A 26527-nucleotide genomic window follows, 5' to 3' on the forward strand; every position below is an offset into this window, starting at 1 on the left:
TGCGAGATGTAAACTCGCAATTGCGAGAAAAAAAGTCAGAATTGTGAGAGTTACAATGACCTTTTATTTATTTGTATTCATTGGTGGGGAAAAAAACTTCCAAAATTTTGTCTTATGACAATAAAACCATAATACAAACATTTAGGATATGCTTGCAGTGTAGAAGAGCATGGTTTAAAAAGATTAGATATCGTCAACCATATTTACTGTAGGTATCATATTAAGCATTTTATTTTAAATATCGGTTAAATTTGGCCTTGGTTGGTTAGAAGTCAACAAAGGTCATTTTACAAACAAACTCTTATTCTAGACCACTTTTTTTTAATGCACAAAAATCTTGCAGGCCTACATGTATATAGTCAGCACATCTCTATAATAGTGTTTCTAAGCATTACCTACAATGCTAACTTACATTAAATATATCTATGTCAGTTTCCATATATCAACAGTGGTGTCAATCAATAATTCAGAGGAAAAAAGCTTTCAAAAACTTGTGAAATACTGTATTAAAAGGTAATTTAAGACTATTTTCAGTACGTTATTTGATATCTTTTGTATATCAAGTAAAATATATATATTTTTAAAAACACTCAAGCAACTTATTCTTCCAATACAGAAGCTATTCTCTGTTAATGACTAAATAAAAATAACATGCAGTAAACAGTAAATCTATTCATACTACAAACTAGCTTTTATCATCAAATTAAAATATAACAATTACCAGTCTGCAACACCAAGCTGCATGACGGACTGATTTTCTACAGCTAAAATAACTGTAAATAACTTTAATTTCATTTTAATTTAATAAAATAACTTTTATTAAATTAAACCACAGCGCCCCTACTGGCCATAGACAGTTACTGCATTTCAAATGTTAACAGCAAAAACACTAAATATGCAACCACAATAAATTTGAAAAACAATCCTTGGAGAAACTAATGAGAACTCAATTTATTTATTGAACAAGAAAACATGAAACAAAAAAAAGGAGACAGCACTTCTTGTGTATAATATCCAGGTAGCTCTTTATTGTACTACTGACAAAACAAATGTCAGAGGTTAAAACCAGACGGCATTCATTCAGGTCACAACTCTTTTTATATAGACTATTTAGACATGGAACTGCCCCGTGGAGGAGAATGGTCCCCCTTTAACGTGATGTCGGGGGTGAGTGGGGCTCAGGACAGGCTTAAATATAGAAAACAGGAGGTGAGCAGCTGTCGGAGGGGAAGGTGTGTGTGTGTGAGATCGCTGTCTACTCTGTGAGGCCGAGCTTCTTCTTGAGCGACTCGGGCATCTCGGGGGGAGGAGGGCGGGGCAGGCGGAAGTAGACCTTCACTGAGTCATAGATGAACCACTGCAGGGCCGTCAGGGTACCGATCATGATGATACGGGCCACCAGACCCTTCCACACACCTGAAAAACAACACACACAAGTCAAGAGGGTGGATGAGAATTTAAGAAAGTCAGTGTTGGAATTGCTCAATTGTTTTATTTAAAAAGTTTGTCTGCTCTCCAGCGGTTCTGCCCTGGTGTTTTCCTGAGATGGTTCAGGGCAGAGAGGATGCTGGGTAAAGCAGGTAGACTGATCTCACACGCCAATGACTCAAGCACCTCTGACAGTACAGCAGTGAAGCTGCTGGGAGCCTCCGGCCCGATCCTGCCGATCCCAGAGAGAGAGAGCAGAACCGACCCGGAGGAACTCCCCAGAGGTGGATCTAAGGAACGTGTTGAGCTGGGGTGTGTTTCCCGAAAACATCGTTAGCCAACTAGTTCTGTTATTATCAGCACAGTTCAACGAGTCTGTTTTCTGAAATCATAGTTTCAACGAACATTCGCAAACAGCAGAGTTGTGTTTGGAACGACAGCTCTCGACTGGTTCTAACTGGTTAGAAGCAGTTTCTAGTTTGCATGACATGTGGACTTAAATCATTATCTTGAGCAAAATAAGCAAGCTGACATTCATACAAATGTCATTTACGTCTTTTAGTTTTCAAGAGATTTAAAGTGTCGTTTTTGAAGAGTGCGCATGTGTGAACGAGCTCTAGTGTAAGAACGAGCCTATGATTGAATCCGGAAATAAAGCAAAATAACTGAGAAAAATGAGAAATAGTCCTCAGATGTCATGTCCGAAATTTATAGCTAAACATCTAGCATCAATTTAATCTCAAACGGTTTCATTAAAAGTAGTTATTACTCCACCACCTGCGTGACATCATTAACCAACGTGGTTGAACGACAAATTTGCGACAATACGGTTTTGGGAACCAGTCGTGACGAGCTAGTTGATTTCTTCACTGATGCACTACGGTGGTTAAGCAGCGAGTTACGGCGTTGTACGGGAAACACACCCCAGGCTGTACAAGAAAGAAAAATTGATAAGAAAAGTCTCACCTCTAGGTCCCAGCTTCTTGAGCACTTGAGCGGCTGTGCTTCCCTTCTCTTTGTTCAACACGGACACGACCGAGTCAGCAGGGTGAGACACGATAGCACAGAACACACCAGCTGCAAGACACAAGAGCAGCATGCGTCACTACTCCACTTCAGCAACTTGAGCTCAAACAATACTGTGCACATCAAATAAGAAACAACTTAATAGAAAAAAATAATAATACAGAAATGAATGGAAATATAGAAAATATGGGTATTAGAAAAATGATGATAATAACTAAAATTAAATAAAAATAAAATGGTAGAATTAAATATAAAATAACATAAAAAAATAATTTTATAGAAAAAAATTAATAGAAATACAAATAAAGATAATACAATAATAATAATTAGAAAATTAATATAAAACTAGAATTAAAGAACTAGAATGAAATGGATTTAATAAAATATTACAAATAAATATTTGATAGAAAAAACTATAGAAATGAATAGACATTAAGGTAATACAATTATATTAATATAGAATAAAAAAATGAACAAAATTTGTATTACAGAATAAAATAACATTAAAGTAAATTTACAATAATAATATGTATAATAAATTAAGATAAAATATTAACAATTAAAAATATAAAAACAGCAATATAAAATGAATAATATTAATCATAGAATCAATAAAAAACAATATATAAAATTACTAATATTTATTTACTAATACATGATTAAAAATCGAAAGTTGTATCCGTTACTTTTTTTAAATAGATCTGAGCAACATGAACTAACAACGAACAGCTTTATTTTTTTTATGAACTAACGTTAAAGATTAATATATAATAACAAATGTATTGCTCATTGTTAGTTAACGCATTAACTGACGTTACAGCCTTTTTACTTTAGTTTTTTTGTGAGAACTCTAGGACCGACTCCTCCTCGGTGGGCGGGATTGCCCTGATGAAACCCAGCTGCACCTGTGGAAACCTATTTAAGAAGCTCCTGGATTGTGTCTAGCTCTCTCTCATTTTTGTTTTAGGTCTTTGTTTGAAGAGTGGGTTCTTGAGTTTTTGTGTTCCCATATGATTTCCACGACTCAACAAACCACATTTCCAACAGTTTAATAATTTGAGGTTGTATTGATATTTACTATTCGCAGATATTACCTTATGTTTTGACCCTAGACATTATTTAACTTTAAATAAATACAATTTTCTCTATTGAAACCTATGTTACGACTTTGAGCCAGGTCGTAACACTGATGTTATTGTAAAGCGTTACACCATTTCATCAGTTCAATCCTCAGAAATCCTGCTTACCGATGTAACCGGCAGTGAATGTGACGACCAGCTGTTCGGCTTTGGAGCATTCGCTGCGGGGTTTGGGCACCACGAACTTGTAGAGCAGCTCAACGGTGCGCTCGAAGCAGGCGAACTTCATCATGGTGTACGGGATCTGCCTCATCCACAGGGGAACCACACCTTTGTAGAACCTGCCAGAAGATTCACACCACTCGTCAACTCTCCGAAGAGTCAACATAAACGGGCTTGCTGGTTCATTTAAAAAGTTTGTCTGCTCTCCAGCGGTTCTGCCCTGCTGTTTTCCTGAGACGGTTCAGGGCAGAGAGGATGCTGGGTAAAGCAGGTAGACTGATCTCACACGCCAATGACTCAAGCACCTCTGACTGTACAGCAGTGAAGCTGCTGGGAGCCTCCGGCCCGATCCTGCCGATCCCAGAGAGAGAGAGCAGAACCGACCCGGAGGAACTCCCCAGAGGTGGATCTAAGGAACGTGTTGAGCATTAAACGGGTTTAAAGTGCAGGATACTCACGCCCAGAGTCCTTCCTCGGCGTACATCTTAGGGGCACATTCTCTCAGGGTGTTGGCATAGCCAGGCTGAGTCTGGATACGCACTTTACACGCCTCCATAGGGGCCAGAGCCATATCTGCGAAGAACTCCGCGCTGGCAGAAGCAGCCAGATACAGCGAGGTTCTCCACAAGTACGAGTTTTCCTGTAAGAGGAATGAATGAATGAGGCATTTATATAGCGCTTTCATATGTACTATATTTATGAGGACAGGAGGAACACACGAGCATCGGCTAACAGCAGGGCTACTAACACAAATTTCACGATTCAATTCTAATTCAATATCGGATAATTGTGTGGTATGTATCAGGTACAGTACATGAAAAATATTCAAGGAAAAAAAATACCAACTTAAAAATGAACCGATTTGTATAGGCTACTTACATTTAAACAAAGGGAAGGTTTTAATAATAATGCATAACTTTAATGGCAACTCATTTTTATTCATTTAAACATTTAAATGGCGGCTGTCATAAAAACATGATGGGACTCATTCAAACATGCATTAAATATTGAAGAACAGGTTAAATAAGAATTAAATGAATGTGCAAAAGTGCATTTATTTGGCAAAATGCTCCTCTAGGGTTCATTATTTTCTAGCTTACTAACACTGAGGCGGTATTGATTTGAATTTCATAATAAAATTGACAGCATTTGAAAGCTGAGACTTTGTTTCATATCGGAAGTAACAAAGCACACACAAAGCTTTGTTCATTCTTCAGCTGAAAACAGCATAGACTGAAAGACAGATTCTTGTTTTTAAGAATCAAAAAAGAGAAAATTGATTTTTTTAAAATAGAGAAATCAATATTTTTAACCCAGCCCGAGCTTCTACAATGTTTATTGTTCATTTGGTTATTCCCATGCTTAATTTTGTGGAAAATGGCTACATGGAATTACATTAATATTTACACTAATTAACAGGTAATTTAATATATAAATTAAAAACATATTTATTCGCCATCTAAACAAATATTTCAAATGAACTAGGGCTGTGCAATTAATTACATTTTAGTTTCGATTTTGCCTTCCAACAATTACAAAAACACTATACAATTCCTTCTAAATGCAGTGACTTAAACCCTACCCCTAAATTACAAATGAATTGTCAGAATTTTACTTTAAGTTACTAATTTTTAATACTTCATAGATTTAAAATTCATTGATCCAAGGCCAAAATGTTGGTAAAAAAAAAAGGTTTTTGAAACATGTTTCTCAAGCATCACATCATCCATCTCACCTCTCCTAGCAGGTCACCGTACCAGATCTTGAACACCTCGTAAAAGCCGAACTTGCAGAGCCCCTGCATGGAGTATCCGATGAAGGTGGGCGCCCAACCCTTGGCCAGCCCACGCATGCCGTCCTCTCTGATCGTGACGGAGAACCCATTGAAGATGCTCTTGTATTTAGCAGGATCCACCTAAACGCAGCATTTGGTTATTACAATGAGAGTCAGAAACACCAACACAGGAACTTCACGAGGAACCGGCTGGTTATGAAGGAACACGGTTAATGGTTTCACATCAAAAATGGTATTTACATGCTGGAACATGATTAATAAATAAAAAAAGTAAACCAAATGTTACTTGGATGGCATCAGTGGCAGAGCGTCACAGAGCAATTTAAAGGAATTGATTACTTAGAAATGATAATTTAATAACACTAATTGTGTTCCAAAACCGAACAACTACCTTTTTTCCACGAAGATCTTCAGTTTTACTTATATTTTATGGAAAAGAGCGGCTTGAACATTCTGCATAATATAAGAAAAAATGGCGTTTTCTTTCATTTCATATTATAAACTGTTTCCGCAGAATGATATTGCACCTCAAATTAAAATAAAATCTCAATCAGAAATAATCAGATGTGTTAGTTGGTTAGCCAAATCACTTCAAAAGTGTTAGTGACCCCTTCGCCACGGATGCCATCTCATTTATTTGATGAAGGGGATGGAGACGAGTACAGACCTGGAGACGGCACTTCACCAAGTCGAGGGGCACGACAGCCGTGTGTGTGATGCCACAGCTCAAGATGCCCCCAAACCCGCAGAGGGCGTAGTATTTCGACGAGCCGAACTCACAGCTATTGCCCGTCTCTGTGACGTGGGGGAACACAGGAACAACACACACACATGCTCATGCGTCACAACACGACACTTAACATGCTGATGAAGGGTTGCATTGGGGTCAGGTCACACACACGGACACACTCGGGTGACTCCGGCTAACACACGCACACGGACCTGCATTCGGCACTTGACCAGGTCGAGGGGCACTACAGCCGTGTGTGTGGTGCCACAGCTGAGGATTCCTCCGAAGCCACAGAGGACAAGGTATTTCTGTGAGCCGAACTCACAGCTGTCTCCCTCTGAAGAGAAACACGGAGTCACATTCATCTACACAAAGCCTGAGACGTTTGTTAGTGGGAAACCTCCACGCTGGACTTTAAAGCGGTACCTTTCACCTGCTATCACACCAAGTGACATGAGCTATGCCAAGGGGGTTTCAATCTTTTAGGGTGTGTTCACACTTGTAGTTCGGCTTGTTTGGTGCGGAAAAAAACTATTTTTTTAGTCATGGTCCGTTAGGCTTAGGGCAAAGCATAGGGATGTGTTCACAACCTGATTGATTGGATTTTATTATGTATAGTTTCGCAACGAAACTTACCGAACATCCGAAACAATGCTGTGTTCTGGGCTAAATGCGCTCGTTGTGTGTGTGTGTTGCTATATATGATAGCATTTTGACCAGCTGAGAACTCGTGAAGAGCTTATAAAATGTGTAAAGGTCCTTGCACACTGAGTCCGAAAGTTTCGCATGTGTTTTTTCGTATTTGTGAACATTCGTGGCTCTAAATTGTCAAAACACCATTCAAAATGCTTGCTACGGACGTGAAAAACACAGAAAATCAAACCTGATTAGAATTTTTTTTTTGACGGACGGAAGTTTCGGAGGCAGTGTGCAAGCGTGATTGACATAACGTGAGGTTTCGGACTCAGTGTGCAAGGGCCTTAAAGGAGTCAAAACAGCAGCAGGAATCCCTCCGTCACACACACTAACACACAGATCTGCTGCGAAGAGACGCGGTTCTGATCCTGTACTGTGATGGGAAACATTGCGACTATGAAGAGAAAAAACAGGTATGCTGGAGCTTTCTGTCGTTTTTAGGGTCACATCTTGTGACGTCATGTCCTGTTTGTGGTTCGTTTTCATGTATTTGGTCCGTGTTGTGTTCATATTTCAGTCGATCCGCACCAGAGTTGGTTTGGAAGTGGAGTGAGACTCATCTTTTCAGCGTCTCGGTCCGTGTGTTTGATGCACCAGGGTTCAGATCGCAGCGTTCACACTTATTCAGATGAACCGCACTAACAGAGCAATCGCACTAGGGTTCGTTTTAATCCAACCAAACATGCCAAGTGTAAACACACCCTATATCCAACATACCATCAAATATAATCCTCCTTGTGTGAGGGAGCCCCTTCCTAAAAACATAAATAATCTAAAGAGGCAACAACTGTATATATAATTAATATATGATCTATACATCTGACAACTGAAAATTCTGTTCAGTCTATTTTCAATCAATTATTAATCTATTCATTTTGGACACTTACAGTTTCAACTGACAATAAACCACTCTAACCTACAAACTGAAACTCAAAAGTTATCTACAGTTCATGGTCGACCTCCTTATTAATTTTGGTAAACAGATAAAATGATTAAGCAAACCAATTAAAGCGTTTCAACTCAACCTAAATCTACATATAATTATACAAGCCTATGAGCAAGAGGCACTGATAACGCATGCAAAAAGGTATTAAAATTTACGATTAAATGATGGGCAAGATACTGAACGATACACGATACCGGTCTTGGACGTGTTCCTCAGACTGAAGGCCAATCAGAACGCGCCTTGCTGAGAGCTGGAGCCAATCAGATCGCCCCTCATTGCTAGCAGCGGTGCACACACAGGTCATGTGCAGAATAGGACGCTTTAAATAAAGTACATCATGTCCCCTGACCGGCTCAATACCATTTTAACATTTTTCATATTTACACAACTCATTAAAATGTAAAAACGTCCTCCGAAAGATTTGATACGCGTTCTCCATCTTTGTCCTTCATTGCCCTCCATGAACGCAACCAGGCCAGAAACACACAGCAAGCAGCAACTTCGAGTCACACTAAACTACACAATCTACAAATGTAGAAACTAAAGCATTTAAAGGGATCTTCCTAATGATCTAAACTACAGCTCGGCAGGATCTAGTCATCACAGTGCTAACAAGTACTCTAACCTTTTATTCAACGTTCATATGGCGTTTCATATCTCCCATTCTGATCCATTTCAAGCATTAATACAATAATAAACAGAGAAATGTGATGGGTTATGCGGTCTCTCTTATGTCAACCCCCTTTACAACCATTTAAACAGAATTTTAAGCGTTAAGAATAGAGGTTTTTGTTCTGCGAGGGTCTTACCGGCCACTGCGGCGGCGGCGAGCCTGCGCTTCTGTACGGGACTGCTCGTCTCGGGCTCAACGGTCTTCTGCAGTGTGAACAACGGGGCGCTGAAGGGGTTCCCCCGGGCCAATTGGGTTAGTGTGCTCGGATACATGTCTGATGGTGGACCTGAATAAAGAACAAACACTGGTTAGGCAGTGAACACATTTATAAGCAGCTAATGTGTCCATTAAACGAGTCATCATTTGTCCTCTCATCATGTGGTTCTATGGAGAGGTCAGCGGCCCTGCGCTCTTGAGGAAGACGTTGTGATGAAAATAACACTAAACTAAAGCATTTAACACGTTAAGAAGAATGTATCTGAGGAAAGTGCGAGAAGACGGTTTGATATGTGTGTGGAAACCAAGAAAAATGTGTTGCAAAGTGGGAGAAACTCTTACTTTAGAGAAGTTGTCGCAAAATGGCGCCTCCGTCCTCTCCTCTACCGGTGCGCATAGAGACCGAGCGGTGAGTGAGAGCCGCGGAAGACTGAACCGGATAAAGGAAGTGATGCGGCACTGCAAGCCACGCCCACTACTTTAGAAATCCCACTATGGTGAAGTCTTGGCTCATGAATATTAATAAAAACGGTGTTTTAATTAAAAAAAAAGCTTTTTCAATGCAGAAAACACAATGGATGTACATAGTAATATTAAAAACAGTGAGCTATGAACTGTGCCAGTGATAAAATAAAACTATTTTACATTCATTCAAATTCTTTTGTTCTCGGTTTGCTAATGATGTTTTACTAAATATTTACTATTTACTATATATATATATATATATATATATATATATATTTGACTATATATGACTACACATAGTACATATACTGTATGTATATATATATATATATATATGAAGAGTTCAGATGCAAAAGCCTCTAAGTGCCATCTGAAATTTTCTCGTATATTTAAGTTCAGTAATTTCACTTAAATGGCAATTAATAGGTAATTTTCATTGACATTTAAGTGAAATTACTGAACTTAAATATACGAGCTTGATAAAAATTATAATTTTAGAAGAAAATTTCAGATGGCACACATTCAGATGGCAACTCTTCATATATATATATATATATATATATATATAAAACACTTTGCGTTCTTTGCGTAAAGTGTGTGTGTAGGAAGAGGATATAATAATAATAATACATTTCAATAAGAAAAAGATTTCAACAAGACATTTTTTGTCTTATATAATTATTGATTTAAAATTTCACCAACATAAAGAAATTTTATTACTTTACTCAAAGAAACTTAGTGTTTCGTAAATATTTTAAACAAAACTAATGTTATGCAAAAATGTAAAAGCAAAAAAGCTATTAGAGACTATAATATTACTAAGTATAATTGACAAGTGACACATTTTACTTTTTGTTTTGTTGTTTTTGTAATACAATGAAACACCAAAACTTACCTACCTGCGTCTGAGCCAATCAGCCCGGCCAACTGGATAACGTCACATTACGTAATTAATATTCATGAGCCACGCCTTCGCCATAGTAGATTTCGCTCGAGGTCAAAAATGAGGGGCGGGGCTTCTCCGGAGAGCATTACGCAAGAGATTCCTCTCATCTCAAAGTCACCGTCTGATGTCTTTCAAGTGTGTTTGAGGCATATTTATGTAAATTATTGATTATATTGTTTGCTAGTTCCTGAGTGTAATGATGTGTCTGAAGGTCAAACCTCCTGTAAAAATGGAAACATTCCTGGTTTAAAACAATTTCTGGATTGTCGTGTGTGTGTGTCAGTCACTGAACTGACCTTGCTGTAAATACACAAGGAAGGGTCACCTCTGGGATCTCAATGGTTTTCTTTTATTTCACACCAGATTTGTACTGAATCCAGGATAAATATTCAAATCATTCCATATGCCCAGTTTTCCACAAATAGCTGCCTAAATACAAAGTGCAAATTGGACTTGTATACCATTTACTGCATTTGACAGAGCAGTACAAAACTAAGATGTTAGTTAGTGGTTAGTGGAGTCAGTATATGTACATTTATTTAAAAGTAACCCACTGCATTTAAAAAAAAAGCTTTTAATTTCAGAGAAGACGTTAGAAAAATATTGCAGTTAAAATGTGATTAAACTGAGTAGCAAAATATAAAAACAAACCCCTGCACATTAAGATGCATCACAAATGTATTGTTTTGAATGAAATTAACATATACTTAGTACATAGGTCCAGACGACAATAGTTTTGTTTTTAAAAATCACAGATAAGAAATGAATCGAGTTTAGTCAGATGAATCACAGACGTCCGATTACAGTCAATAGCAGGCAAGTGTCGGCGGACTCGATTCTCATTATGGGTTTTAATATTGGCTACAATGCCACATCACATTTTGAAAACATCACAAACACATTTAACAAGCCACCATTACCTATAAAAAATAAAATAAACTGCCTCTTAACCAGAAGTGAAGCGTTATTTACTACACAAGACTTTCATATAAGATCACATTTTCTTTCAAGCTTTGGATAAAAAAACAAAACAAATATCAATCTAAAAAGTCTAGTTCTAAAACCAGACATTATCTGAGCTGGTAGTTCAGTTAGCTTGAACATTTCAGTGCTAAAAATCGTTTTAACAAAAGCTACAGGATGAATCTCATTAAAACCGTCAAGCATACTATATTAAAGTCATATTTCACCACAAAATCAACATTTATCAAAAAATAAAATAAAATATTTTCAATTAAGCACACTCATAGATTCTCAGTGTAATGCCAATAATAATGTATCTAAATGTAATCATTATTGTAATGTAAATTAAGTACACACACTGTGGCTGTACTTAAACTGAATTAAATTTATGCCAATTTTAAGTAAAAATAATTATTGTGCCCAGACATGAATTATTATTATTATATCAATTCATTTATTAAATTAATTCAAAATAATATTATACTAATTTAAAAAAAATTGTATAACAGTAATTCTCCACCATAACAGTAACACAAATTATTTAATTTCTGCACTATAGTAATGAAAATGAGATTTTTCACTCATTTGTGGTGAAATATGACCAAGATCTTTCCTCCTGAGACACACCCTACTATTCAAGAACACAATTTTCTCACTCTGGTCTCATTAGCAACACTTCCTAATGTCAGATTCAGTCACGCTAAAAATAAACTTCACCAGGTTTATTCAGGAAAACGTAGATTTTTTTTTTTGCAGACATTCAGCTTGAAGCTTTTCCTTCTAGCCGTGATGTGTGTGTGTGTGAAACCGAATTGTGCTTGTGTTGGTGTGTTGGCCGCGTCTTGGCACTTGAAGAAACACGCAGGCGAGTCCTTAACTCTCGTCGTGTGATTCTGAACGGCGAATGATTCACTGCTAGCGATCATGAATGAACACTACACTTGTCTACGTCGTCTCGAATGCTACAAAAACCGTAAAATCACAAAGCAAGATCAAAACACAGGATGCACACAGAGTTTAAAGACTACTTGAAACACAAGTCTATTCAGATGTGACTGCTAGGTCAAACTGAAATAACCAGAATCCCCCCCACCCTCACCAAACCCTGCCGATGCGTTGCTCCTTAAAGGACTAGAAAATAAGTCTGACGGTAGATGCATGCTGAAGCGGCTCGACGGGTTTGCCGCTCACTCGCTGTCGTCGACACCTTCTGGCTGGTATTCCAGGTTAATGTAATTGATGATGGGTGTGATCAGATTGTCCTGGACATAGAGCTGGAAGGAGTCGATCTGATCGGCGGTGACGTTCTGGAAGGCGTAGTACAGACACGCAGCCAGTGCGATGAACACCAGAAGCTTCAGCCAGAAAGAGAACCAGCGGCGAGGAGTGGGAGGAGCGGGTGGAGCGGCGGGTGGTGCACTGCGAACATCTGTGACGGAGGATTTAGTCTCGGTGTAAATGTTCTGCTGGAGGAGCGACTCCTCAGACCAGAGGTTCAGTGGCTTCACCGGACGCCCGGCCGCACCGTGGATCGGCCTCCGACATGTGGCCCTGATCGGACAGATAACATAAATGTGGGTTTAATTAAAGCACTGATTGCATTTTTTCACTAACTTATATATATATATATATAATTCTAATGTATCTATGGTTTATGATTGTATCATATATTATTCTGACCAAATGTTTTGAAGGAAAGACATGTTGCTCTGTCTTGGATCTGCAATTTGCCAATGATTTCAGAAGGTGGCATCATATCACAAATAATAAATTATCATGCCAACTATGATGTATTTATTTATTCATGAAATAAACAATTTATTTACAATTTATAACATTTTATAGCTATGTATATTCTTAATTTATTGTAATTATTAATTATTATTATTATAGAGAGAGAGAGAGAAACAAGTATAACGTATAAACAAGTCACATATAATCAAACATGTCAGGAGTATATAGAAAGATTCATTTTTTTTTGTGGTAAATCTTAAAACAGTTGCACAATTTGTATCAGGGATATTTTTGTATTATTGAGATACTATTATAGATTATTAATATTAGTTTTTATAGTAATATTTTGTATTCATGTCAATTTTAGTTAATTTAGTTTCCATAATTTTGTTGTGCTTTTATTTGTCATTTTTAATAGTTTTGGGCTTTTTTTTATTTTTTAATATAGTTTTTTTTTATATTAAGTTTCAATTCAGTTTTAGTTTTGTTAACACTTTATTTTAAGGTGACGTAGTTACACTTTACTACATGTACTTACTGTAGTAATAACAGTAAATTAAGCATAATTACAAGTACCTAGCACTAAACCCAACCCTAACCGCAACTCTATAGTAAGTACATGTAGTTAATTACTTATTTAAGTATTGTATTATTTAAGTACAATGTAACTACGTCACCTTAAAATAAAGTGTAACCTAAGTTTTAATTTTACTACATCCAGTTAAAATAAATTAAAATAAGAAATGTTGCCTTGGCAACTAGATTAAATAAATTAATAAATTATTTTATTAGTAACAAAAATGTGTGAATGAAACCTCCTTCACTCAGGAAGACACATCTTCACACTCACATTATTCCGGTTGGTGTGGCCGGTTCATTGGGGAAGATTTCCTTCAGAATATCTCCTCTGTCCACGGATGCTTCCTCAGTGGCTGAGGCCGTCTCCTCCACCACCTGCTGAATAGAAGAAAACTCTAATAGTAAGAGATTTTGCACCAGAAACCGAGGCCTGATGACTCTATTGTGATGCTAACTGTATTTTTCCAGTGCAGGCTTTACTTTAGAGCGCTGTCTGCTGCTGGTCCTGGTGGTGACTGGAGTCTTTCCTCGGCTCCGGACCGGTTTCGTCACTACAGGAACCGGCTCAGGTACAGGAGCAATTTCTGACAATCAAATGCAAAGCAAAATTGGTGAAAAGGAGACTTAATATGTGACCCTGGACCACAAAACCAGTCACATGGGTCTTTTTTTCTTTTTTAATTGAGACTTATACATCACGAAAAAGCTGAATAACTAATCTTTCCATTGATGTGTGGTTTGTTAGGAATCTGGTAAATCTGGAAAATCTAAATCTAATCTGATCAATTTAGAAAATCTGGAATCTGAGGGTGCAAAAAAATCAAAACATTGAGAAAATCACCTTTAAAGTTCTCCATTTATGTTCGCGATTGTGCTGCAGTCACTCACAAAAATAAATGTTTTATATATTTACGTTAGGAAATTTACAAAATATCTTCATGGAACATGATCTTTACTTAAAATCCTAATGATTTTTGACATAAAAGACAAAATCGATCATTTTGACCCATACAATGTATTGTTGGCTATTGCCACAAATATACCCGTGCGACATGTGACTGGTTTTGTGATCCAGGGTCACATATGACCATAAATATTTTACTTTAAGTCTTCAATTGCGACAACTAAATGTTTATGTTTGACACAGAAAAAGTGCTTGTCTGAATGAGTCTGATCACATGCAATATACTTGAATGTGCACATGCTCAACTGGATATTTGGATACTTGACTTGTTTATCCCTGCTTTACCTTCTTCTTTGTCGCTGTACTGATCTTCAGCTGAATGCGTGTTGCCGTTCTGGTTTCCGTCTGCTTTGATGGTGACGGCCTCTGGGATCTTGGTCTCGGGTTCAGGTTCATTCTCCAGTGGCGGATGCTCCAGGAACTGCTGGAGTTTCTTCTCGTACACCTTACGTGTAGTTGCTGAGATGCAGAATCAGACATGTGAGAATACAATGCAAACCTACACATAATATAGGACATTCATATTGCGTGATTAATATTCACAAACACAATCAGGCTGTGGAAAACCTCAATACTAACCAACAATTGGTCCTGTATTGACTCCATACTTCAGAAGCTGAACCTTCAACTCTTCATCAGTCAATCCCAAAAAGTCGTTCTCCTCAGCCCGAACTCTGTCTGTCTTTCTTGTGGCTTTCTGGAGGTTAAGGAAACATTGTTCGATTATTAAATATTATTGATGTTAACATTTTTAGAAAGCATGTTTTATTATGGTAGACTATTATCAAATGATTATTGGATCAAAAAGCAATTATAAAAACAGGCGAAATATTTTATTGATACAAAAAAAATGCTTAATGCATATTTTATTGTGAAAACCAGCATTTGTAAAATCTCTAATTATAAGCATGATCACATAATTTCAATTTTATATAGGATTATAATAATTTTATCATATATAATGATTCCCATCTGCTCCAGCATCCATCATAATTATGAACAAGCGTGCTAATCTGTGTTAATGCATGCTTTTGATTTTCCTAAGACCACGGATGGGCAGTATTTCAGATACATGTATTTAAAATACGTATTTAATACAAAATACTATTTTGTATTTTAAAGCCTTTGGAAAAAATCAAATGTAATTTGTATTTAAAATACATTTTACATTTATTTATTTTCAAAATACATAAAATACTTTTTGCCAGTCAACCTCTTTATCAGGGTACTGATTTTGTGCATCAACTAGTTCAGACATTCACTAGCTCAGCATTGGATCAGCGATTTTTTTTCTTTTTTTTATAAAGTGAGAATGTCATGATCAATTCTACTTGTTGATTAAAGTTAAAATAGTGCATTATTCACTTCAGTTAACATGAAAGAAAAGAGCACAGACAAGTGGGAAAATAGCGTTAGCCAATCAGTCTTGACCGGTTGTTAAATTTTTTTTCAACTAGCTTGTCAAATGTGTGTAAAACATTAGTGCATGTTAGGGCTAGGTGATATGACACTACATATCATAGCGATTGATGGAACTTTTTCTAAATCGTTTACATAGATGGGCCTATTTGTGGGGTAAGCTAATTTATCCATGCAGCTTTTAGTGGGCAGGAATTATTGGAACGCTGGAGTGGAAAAAGAAGCACTGATGAATGATACACCACAAACATCTTCAGCTTTTAGTTTTATTGTACATTAAAAAAAAATCAAAAAGGGGTAAATAGTGTCAAATGAATCTAAATTAATTCTAATTTAAAATTTTAGATGCACTTTCTAATTTGAATAAACTTATAGAAACAAATAAACTCTACATAAAATAAACATAAAATTACTTAAAAAGAATTGGACTACCTGCAAAAAAAAAACAAAAAAAAACACTCAAAAGAGTTTGAAATTCAGTTCATGCTGTGGAATCAAAACTGATATTGAGAATTGTGAAACCATGATATTGTTACTGTGAAGTAAAATTGAGATTTTGGTCATATCGCCCATCCATATTCTTTGCTAGATAGCAGAAAAGGTTCCCAGTTTTACATACAGTATGAGTTTTTTAATAGTTTTCACCACAAGTAACAGACTACATTGTAACCAGAAATAAGTAGCCTATATGAATGGCTGCTATTTTGCATAAGTTTATTTGTAATTGCAAGAAAGAAAGAAATAAAGAAATGTGGTTAGGAATGAAAAGTCACTATCCCTGCACTGGATGGCCAATTTCACATGTATTTTGTGTATTTTCAAAATACAAAATACTGTATTTGTATTTAAATATATATATTTCACATAGTATTTTGTATTTAAATACATTTTTTCACACAGTATTTTGTATTAAAATACATTTTTTCACACAGTATTTTGTATTTAAATATTTTTTTTCACACAGTACTTTGTATTTTAAATACATTTCCATGTATTTATGCCCATCTCTGCCTAAGACTAAGTTAATGTTTTGAGCTCTCACCCTCCCCGAGCGGCTTCTGTCGGACACCAGCGGCGCTGTCATCTCCTCATCACTGGAGAAAGTGTCCTGAGCGGGAGGAGAGAGGCTCTTCTTGTTGAGCACGGTCAGGTTCTTCAGATACAGCTGAACATAGACGTCTTTCTTGCTGTCAGCGCTCGGTAGAGGAACATTATTGGCTAGTAACTCACTCTTCAGTTTCTCTTTAGTGAGCAGCGCCGGATCCTCGTGAAATTGCGCCATGCTTATTATCTTTACCAAAGTACAGTATGAAACACGGGGGTTACTTACAAAATGCAAGTGTAATTACTTATTTTCCTGTTTTAAAAGTGAAGCGGTAACTTGTGTACGCCCCCGCACGAGAATAAATGAAAGTAAAAGATGCCTCGCGCTGACAACCGTCAAACCGGCTCGCGCCTTCCGTTTGAATGTCCTCCTAGGGGTTTTACAACAAACACAGCTGTCTGTTACATCCAAAAATTGAGTTTTTTGGAAGTTTGAACATCGAATCTTGTGGATAAATAAAAACAACTCTGCTAAAATACGCAATTACGCGGTTTTGCGAAGGCGGGTAAAAGTAGAAATAGCTCGACGGCTATCGTGCGCGCGCGCCTCGGAACTGGCACAGTAGAATAAACTCAACGCTCATTGGTCGAATGGGTTAAGTAAGGCGTTCTCCTATTGGTCGACGAAGAAGAGTGACAGACGCTGTTCCAAAACAAAGAGGCCGACACAGAGCGACAGCTGCAGCATATGGTGTCCGTCTGCAACACACACTTGAATTTGCAGCAGGTTTCTTTACAATAAACTGTGTAAACTCGGTTGAAAGGCCTGTAAAAATTAAGACTAGAACATTATTATGAGTTTAGTTCAACAGAAAACGTAGGAGGGGATTTTGACAGGGTTGTATTTCATAATAAAAGACTAATACAAAATGGGGGAGGGGTATCTTAAAAAAATATGAATATGGTCATTATTCAGATTTACTGTTAAAACATCATGGTATTAAATGGTATTTTGTAAGCATGGAGGAGTGTAAACCCTATAAAGGCTACAGTATTGTGTTTCTAAGACCTGAAAATTATCAAAATGATATAAACTGCTGAAAAGTTTTGCTTCTAAATGCCTTTCTTCCTCTGATTGATAGTTGACACTCTTTTTAGCAATAAAAAGGGCTTTTAGTATTTTCAGTAGTTCAGCTCATGTCTTTTTGCTGTGAAATCTTTAATTGTTTTTATTGAATACCATTGTATTTGTTATATTTTCCCTTAAAAACATTCAAACGTTAGACTAAAATGTACATGGTAAGACTAAATCATTCTATGTAGGAAGATTAACTCAATATAGAGGAATTACAGCATAACATCCTACCTAAAGATGGCAGCATAAGCCTTATTAGACCAGGCTCTACAGTAACAGGACAGACGCATAAGGTCAAATGAACCGTATTTAGCAGCAAATCCGGTACAAATCTGGTCTTGTGGTATGTATGACACACATGGAGAAGTACAAAGTATACAGCACTGTAAAGTAAACACAGATGAAAAGCACATGTGAAGCCAGTAATAGTCTTAAGTCTTAAATCTTAGTCAACATGAAATCAAAATTGATCGTATTTACTTTCTTATAATGCATGCTCCTGCGAACACTGCACATTATTCATTATTCTTATTTTTTGTCAAAACGTTTGCTCTGCATCTAAAATAATATTCCTTTTCAGCTGACCAATCCTTCTAAAAGATGCAATCACTTAATAATGAATAAAATCACCCTTTTTTTTTTTCCATTTGATCTTTAATTGACATTAAGGGTGTGTTCAGACATGGCATGTTTGGTTGGATTAAAACAAACCCTAGTGTGATTGCTCTGTTAGTGCAGTTCATCTGAATAAGTGTGAACGCTGCGATCTGAACCCTGGTGCATCAACAAACAAGCGGACCGAGACGCTGAAAAGATGAGTCTCACTCCACTTCCAAACCAACTCTGGTGCGGTTCGACTGAAATATGAACACAACACGGACCAAAGACATGTAAACGAACCAAAAACGGGACATGATTTCACAAGATGCGACCCTAAAAAGGACATTTTATAAGCTCTTCAAGTTCTCAGCTGGACAAAATACCATCATATGTAGCTACACACATACAACAAGTGCATTTATCCCAGAACACAGCATTGTTTTGGATGTTCGGTAAGTTCAGTCGCAAAATATACGTTATAAAAGTCGACCAATCAGGTTGTGAACACATCCCTATGCCTTTAGGTTTAGTGTTAAAATGCCAATGAGAACGCTAATTGGACCAGGACTAAATGTTTTTTTTGTTATTTTGGTCCGGACCAAGCGAACCGAACTACAAGTGTGAACACACCCTGAATGGGTGATATGAGTAAAACTTTGAACAAAAGTGAAAAAAAAAGACTAAATGTGGAGTTTTCTTCGGGAGTTTCCAATCGATCTTTTTTTTAAAATTCTTTGTCCAAATATCTCTTGGACTGATCCGGGCTCCTTTCCACTCATCTCAGGTTCACGGTCTCCACGCGCATAATGAACATGAGCTTGTGTGCGGGTGTGGATGTATGTGTTGGTTTTGACCACTGTCTGGTCTTCCTGGATTCCAGCTCGGTGTGGTTTAGGTCGGGCACCCTGGATCTCCGTCGCGAGAGCTGGTGATTTCGCCCCGCGCTTATGTTTCTGGGATATAGCTGAATTACGGCAACGGTGCCCAAAACCACACAGATTTTAACGCTTAATCTTCAGTTAAAGCTTTTCCAAGAGAGCTCTGCCAGTGAAAAGCAGAGAGGGAAACTTTGAAAATGTTGAGCTCTTAAGAAACACCCTTTCTGTCTTTATTGTATTTCATTTATACAGAAAACAGTCCTCCGGCCAAGCACCACATAAAAGTGTCTTTTAAAGCATAACAGTGGTGCCCTCAGGAAAGGGATCTGAGAGAAACTAGGCAATTATCAACATCGGGGTGTATAAAAGTGGTTTTGAAAAAGGAATGCAGTGTAAACTGTAGCAGGGTGATGACATGTTCAAACGTATAAACTGTCCAAGCGTGTGCGTTTTCCAAATCAAACAATCTTCGAATTGTATTTACTGTACATTTTTGTTTAATGATGGAATATGAGAATGCTTATGCATTGTGAACTCTGAAGTAACAGCATCTGCAAGATGGCAGTCAGTCACATTTTGCACGTCTAATGTCAACATGTTATTAGGTTTCACTGATCAAAATATGATTATCTTGAATATTGCATTTGTCGTTTGATAAACGTTGCATTGGCAGGGGTTTAACTGCATGTTGCAAAAATGCAAAAAACTTGCAGCTTACACTTAAAACTAAACTTCTCTATAGTCCAAGTACTGACTGAGAGACTGCAGTGCTTTTCAGCACGCAGTTTAGTCTGTCCATCACACAACCTCTGTCAGCATATGTAAAAACTGAAAATTTCATATGGTTTGTGGCTTATAACCATATTTTAACATAAAACGCCTTCTCTGTGAAAGTATTTGAGAGGTATTTTCAAAATGTTTGAGATCTGATCTTTTCTTAAAGGTGAAGTGTGTGGTATTTCTATGTTAATTTGCATAGACAACTATAAGTAAGCCATTTGTAGGTTGATTTTGCCACAAAAGTGTAAACACTGTGGCTCTGTGGTGCTTTCAAAACATTGCTCTGTTTGTTTGAGCATCTCGACCAGCCCAACACAGCAACACTGACTCAACCAATGCTGAGGCGGGACTGTTTGTCCGTTTGTGATCAAATGTTTCAAAAACGTGAGTTTTTTAACTGTGCATTACAATTACATACAGACATTTGCAATATCAACTGCAATTAATCAAAAGAGATGTGAAAGTGTTTTTGCCCTGTTTACTCCTGGTATTAAGATGTGTTTTGGTGGATCGGATCGCAAGTGGACGACACTAAATACAGGTGTAAACGGGGTCTAAAACATTTTGAGCTCGTCCACTTTCGACACTTCCAGAGGGAGTTGAAAACACATTTGACCGGATTGCTTTCGTAGTGTAAACGCTCATGTGATCGAATGTGTTCAAACAGCCACTAAAGACCGTCTTCTCTCCGTCTACTGATCTAATGAGTGACATTATGGGAAGAGCTCGAGCCAGACGGGGTTTAAACTGTCGGCTGAAGACCCAAGTTTGATTTGAAGATGATAAACATACCAAGCACAATGTTCTCTCTCCATTCCTGATTTCTAACACACACTCACAGCGTTCGGCTGGTCTTGTGTCTGTCAGAGCAGAAACTAAAGCTGATGCTCTCTGTGTGTGTTTCCGTCGTCTCCGGTCGCGTTCATATGTAAATTACACAAGCTTATTTCATCCATTAGATCGAAAGAACTGACCCTCCCCTCGAAGAAATCAGGACAGAAGTGGTTGAAAGTGGACAAAAGAGACGGATTAAAACACCAGGTGTGAACGGGAATGTGTCTCCCTCGTCAACTTGTGATCCGATCGACCAAAACACATCTTAATACCAGGTGTAAAGTAACAGGGTCTTTTATGCTGTGGTAACAATGTATCACCGCCTCTGTGTAGAGCATGAAAAGACACACAGACGTTACTCTTCACCAGCGTACAACAAGCAGCGTCTCAAAGGTTTGTATTCATGGCTAATTAGAATCAGGCCCTTGGTGTGGCGCTGATTGAGAGGCAGCTTTTCACAGGCACTGAATGGATTTGTCCTGGCTTGGAAAAACCTAGTACAGTATATTTCCCCTGTTGACAGTCCAAACTGTGCTTATAGGACACACACCTCGATGTCAACTCTCACTACAGAGAAAGTGAGACTCCTTTTCCCGAAGCCTGCCAGTCCAGCTCTTTATGAACGGCGTGCCAAACAAGTTCTCCATTTATTTGTTCAATTATTATGTGAATTTTTGCTGTTTTGTTTGGCTGGTGTTGACGGAGGTCAGCTCGTGTCAATACTGGGTTGTACTCAAAGGCAATACGAACTGTCAGGTGTTTTTATGAGGCCTTGAGTGGGCACAAGGGCAAAGTCGCCACCCACGCCCACCTACTGTGTGCAGGCTGGACGTTTTCCACCGAACCAATCCGTGGGGGCCGTCTGGTCATATGACCGTGTATATTGTGACTTCCCCATGTTAGCACAGGAATTCCACCTTGAGGATCCTATTCACGTGGGCCGACACAAAGAACCGGCAGTTTATGCCAAGCACAATTACCCAAGCACCTGAAGAGAAATCCAGCTAATGTCCCAATGCACAGGTCTGGCCCACACAGGGAAGTTAACATGAATTGAGTTTGGCTGGGTGTTTCAATACTCCATTATTATCCTCAACTGCTTAGTATTACTGTATTTTGTGAAAGCCAATTTTGAACCCCATATTAGGGTGCTTCCAAAGGAAACCAAAACAATCGATTTTGTGTCTTAATAGTACATATAATAAACCAATTTAAATCTACATAATAGACCTACACAGCAGAGTTTTAGTCACTTCAAAAGTTATATTACAAATTAGAGTGTGTTTTTTCACCAAAAAGATGCACAAACTCTGTGTTCCTGAGGAGGTAACCAGCAACAGCAAATACACTGAGTGGGATCGTATTAAAGTCCCCCTGTGATGAAAATCAAGTTTTTAATGAGGTTTATATGTCTATGTGGTGTTTTTAATATGCTTTAAGACAAACCATGTGTAAATTCATGTCAACACCATTGTTGAGTATTTTCTAATTAAAACTGCAGTGAACCAAAAACACGCTTTGAAATCGCTGGTGTTTCTGACGTCACGAACTACCTTGTAACCAATCAGATCAACGTGTGATCGTCAACCAGTGGATCTCTGAGCTGAGTGAGTGAGTGGAGGCGGGGCTCATTTGCATATTCATAGAACCGCGTATACTAAATGAGGCGAGGGTGTCGAGTTACATTCAAGCTATTTTAGGGCATGAAGAATTATTTCTCACGGGAAAAAAAGGCTTAAATATAATGTAATTTTGCTGATCAAAGATGAGTTATAAGGTATACAATTATTGACTACAGGGGGACTATAAAATGAATGAAAAAATGCTAATGCATTGCACTAATGCACTTTCTACAGCTAAAATAACTAGAAGCAGATGAGACTTTAAGCCTCGACACATTCAAGTTACAATGGCCTCGCCTGCTCTTACGTTAAAAAGAGGGTGGATAATTTCTCTCAAAGCAGGTGGTCATGCCTGTAATCTTGCTTTGTTCACACATATCATCAACAAGTCCATTTACCTGCAGTCTCTCATTGCCAGAATGGATTTACCGGTATTTCTCGTGTACATGTGGTGTCCATAGGGTGAAAAAGTGAACGTTTAGGTAACTATACTAGGTTGATGCTCAACGAAAATGACTTTCGACAACAACAAAAATTGGTCCCTCAGAAACTTATTATATAATTCACACACTTCTCTAAATCACACCAAAAATAATGGCAAACAAAACAGGTGCTATTTTTATATCACTTTTAAATTTAACCAGTGGGCCAGTCAGATTCTGACCCTGCTGCGTGTTTAACCTCGCGTTGACATGTTTTATGTGATATTACATCGCAGGAAGCACAATCACGAGTCTTGACCGAGCCCGTGGACCGAAGCGCTCGATCGCCACCTGCAACGAGACAGAACGAGTCTCTCAGACCATTCCTGTCCCTCACTGAACCCTCTCGCTCTGGAAACTTAAACAGCTTTTTAAGAATGAGGAGGGTTTTTCAGTTTGTTGCTAAATTTAGGTTGGCCCTGTGCAGGCAGCAGGTTCCCGAGCCATTTTCAACAAAGATGAGCCGTAGCCCTTGCCCAGTGCCGGCGGGTGGCGTCTGCCGGTGGTCTGCTGTTCTCTTATGCACTAGCTTTTAAGTAAACATGGCAATTCTGCGGTCGCCATCGCCATGGCAGCCAGCAAAAGGCCTTACTGTGTGGCGGCACACACAGCCTTGGTGTGCCTTCTCCTAAACCCCCCCCCCTCACACACACACACCTTCAGCTCAGTGGACTAAGGTCAACAGGCATTGAGACCCATGATGTATGATCCCCAAAATCTGAAGAAGCCCCTCAGCAGTTCACCTTCCGGTCCCCGTTGTTCCAGCGCGAACACAGCACTTTTTCATGCGTGCATTTTAGCCGTGGCGTATCACTCATCTGCCCCGCCGCACGGGATTCTGGGATACGTGTGGGTCTTTAGAAGGACACCTCCCATTCACCTCCATTATGCAGTAAATATTTGTATATTTTATGTATGGCTGGATGGTGGAGGGCTAAACCAACCAAGCATTTACTGGAAGGGCTTTCCCTCCAGACGATTAGATAAAATCGAAACATGTTTTTGTAGGCGGTTTGCTGACCGCTGAAATGTTGACAGACCACATGGGATGGCACCTGCTCGACAACATGAAAGCATTCACCTTCATCTCTGAGATTGCCTTTATTGTCTATTATGCAGAGCGTGGTATGTACATATGTATGTATATAGTATATATGTGTATATAGTACAGTTTTGAATTGCCTTTGAGAAGAAATAAACATAAATATATATATACACATAATATATAATTATTAAAGGCCACTTTGTTTACTTATAGGAAAAAAACTGTAAAATATATTTACATATACATTAGTACTGTCAAATTGATTAATCACATAACATAAAAGTTGTATATATAGCTGTATATATTTAAAAGTATTGTTCAAAATGTATTTAAAAAAAAGTGTTGGTCTTTGTCTAATTAATGAATTTATTAAATTTTTTGCTGTATTTATAAATTATTTTTAAAACATAAAGTTAACAAATGATATATAAAAAACTTTGCATACACTAAATATAGTTTGAGACTGTAAAATGGAACCAATGTATAGTTGTATATACATTAGGGTATTCAAATTGAAATTGAAATATATCATGCAATAAAAGCTGATACAAGTGAAAGGTCCTTTGTATGCTTTGTGAGCTCAGGAACACATCAGGTTTGACTTTGACAAGTTTCACCTATAGTTTTTATTGAGAACACACGCGTGTCCTTTCCGCGGCCCCTAGTGCTGAATATTTAAATACAGTTTCTGTGAATACTCTTTTCATGAAGAAGTCCTCAAGGTGCCTTCGTATATCGATGCAATGTGAGCAGAAATGAATGAAATAACACGCAAGTCGAACAATAGTGACCTAAATGAAGCTGTGCTTGTGGAGATCAGCGGTGGGAGGTGTGTTGGGGGGAGGTGGGGGGTTTGGGAGCTGCCTCGTCGCTTTCCAAACTTCTTACCTGCTAGAAGAAGGATTTACTGGAACCCTCAGACAAGCTTTCACAACTCGAGCTCTAAACGGCCTGTTGGCAAGACGGCCATGTTTTTTCTGGCACCGAATCAAACCCGCCGGACTAGATCCAAAAGTACCTACACAACACAAACCTGTGGGATGTTTGGATGATAAATTGCCGACGCTCTGCAGTAGAACAAAAAATATTGGCCTCGCTGGGGACATCAGTCTTAATAATCTCACAGTCTGATGGCATACTGGGTGGCTAGCTCGCATGTTTCTCTAATGTCCCACGATTCACTCAAGAGTGGCGTTTGACTACGGGTGTCATATCAAAGTTTGTCCAAGTGCTGAGAAGGTCAAGTGCCAGTGGTCGATGGGGGAACTGACAAGGTGTTAAATGACATGTTTTCTTCGTTTAACAATTTCACGGAGAAGACCGCAAAAATCTGAGACTTTCCTCGGTAGCAGAATTCACTTGCGCCTCGTGATTAAATCTGGAGCGCTGCTGTGCCGCGGCCCGCTGGAACTATTTTTTTGTGCTGGTCGAATGGAAGAAATCGTGTCATGTGTTCCCGCAAGGTTACATGATAAAACAAACAAACACGAGAACAAAACAGGAGTTCGCTGGAAGCGGAAAGGAAACTCAAACCATGACAGTTAAACAATTTCTAATAAAAAATCGCAGGGCTTTTGACATTAGTGCGGATGAGTCAAGCCCTTTTGAACATTGCTAGACGATGCTGTCACTGACTAGAAATAAAGAACAAAACATTTCTCAGTAGTTTAAGGCCACTTAGAAGAAAGAATGAACATGAAGGATTCATGGGACAAAAGGGATCTTTTACAACACTTGAGGTTATTCTAATCAAGACACATTTTTGTTTTGTTATGCAGAGTCTGCGGCTGCGCATTGGGTTTATTTCATATTTCATCATATTTTATATGACAAATGAGAATTACATACAAATGATAGAAATATAGTGTGTTCAAAGCCAAAGGTGTCAATTGTTCAGTCTACAAAAAAACTGAAAATGCTAATTCTGTCATCGTTTCTGCCACTGTCCCCCATTTTCCAAACTTTTATGCTGGTGTTCTTCCTGTAGAACAAGTAGAAATTTCTGAAGAATCTTTTTTTTTTTAAAGAGTTTTAAACTATTCAAATTTATTTTTATTATTGCACATATAATTATGTATTGCACATATTTTAAGTTTTTTTTAAAGCCATTTGTGTAATGAACACTAAATGTTTGTGGTCAGTGAGAAGTCTCTCATGCTCACCAAGACTGCATTTATTTTATTAAAAATACAGTAAAAAGTGTAATGTTGTGAAATATTATTACAA

At 38.0% G+C, this 26527-nt stretch overlaps 2 protein-coding genes across 4 annotated transcripts; both read right to left on the reverse strand.

The window, feature by feature from the left end:
- Nucleotides 1-939: 939 nt before the first annotated feature.
- On the reverse strand, nt 940-9250 carry slc25a3b (solute carrier family 25 member 3b). 2 transcript variants are annotated; one of them, XM_084095785.1, is made up of 8 exons: nt 9154-9250; nt 8732-8881; nt 6218-6345; nt 5491-5670; nt 4214-4395; nt 3702-3874; nt 2395-2505; nt 940-1416 (listed from the first exon to the last, which is right to left on the reverse strand). In XM_084095785.1, exons 2-8 carry the CDS (start codon nt 8865-8867, stop codon nt 1256-1258), a joined length of 1071 nt encoding a protein of 356 aa, XP_083951911.1. In that variant the 5' UTR covers nt 8868-8881; nt 9154-9250; the 3' UTR covers nt 940-1255. The 2 variants fall into 2 exon arrangements, with proteins under 2 accessions (XP_083951911.1, XP_083951912.1); XM_084095786.1 differs by lacking the exon at nt 6218-6345 and adding an exon at nt 6493-6617.
- A 1300-nt stretch (nt 9251-10550) lies between these two features.
- Nucleotides 10551-17560, reverse strand: tmpob (thymopoietin b). 2 transcript variants are annotated; one of them, XM_084095337.1, is made up of 6 exons: nt 16924-17560; nt 15042-15159; nt 14748-14921; nt 13979-14082; nt 13770-13873; nt 10551-12736 (listed from the first exon to the last, which is right to left on the reverse strand). In XM_084095337.1, the coding sequence occupies exons 1-6, from the start codon at nt 17161-17163 to the stop codon at nt 12373-12375; spliced, it is 1104 nt and encodes a 367-aa protein (XP_083951463.1). In that variant the 5' UTR covers nt 17164-17560; the 3' UTR covers nt 10551-12372. The 2 variants fall into 2 exon arrangements, with proteins under 2 accessions (XP_083951463.1, XP_083951462.1); XM_084095336.1 differs by having other exon boundaries at nt 13770-13876.
- Between the last annotated feature and the right edge of the window lie 8967 nt (nt 17561-26527).

The sequence above is a fragment of the Abramis brama genome, assembly GCF_963993115.1.
Source record: "Abramis brama genome assembly, chromosome: 20".
NCBI lineage: Eukaryota > Metazoa > Chordata > Actinopteri > Cypriniformes > Leuciscidae > Abramis > Abramis brama.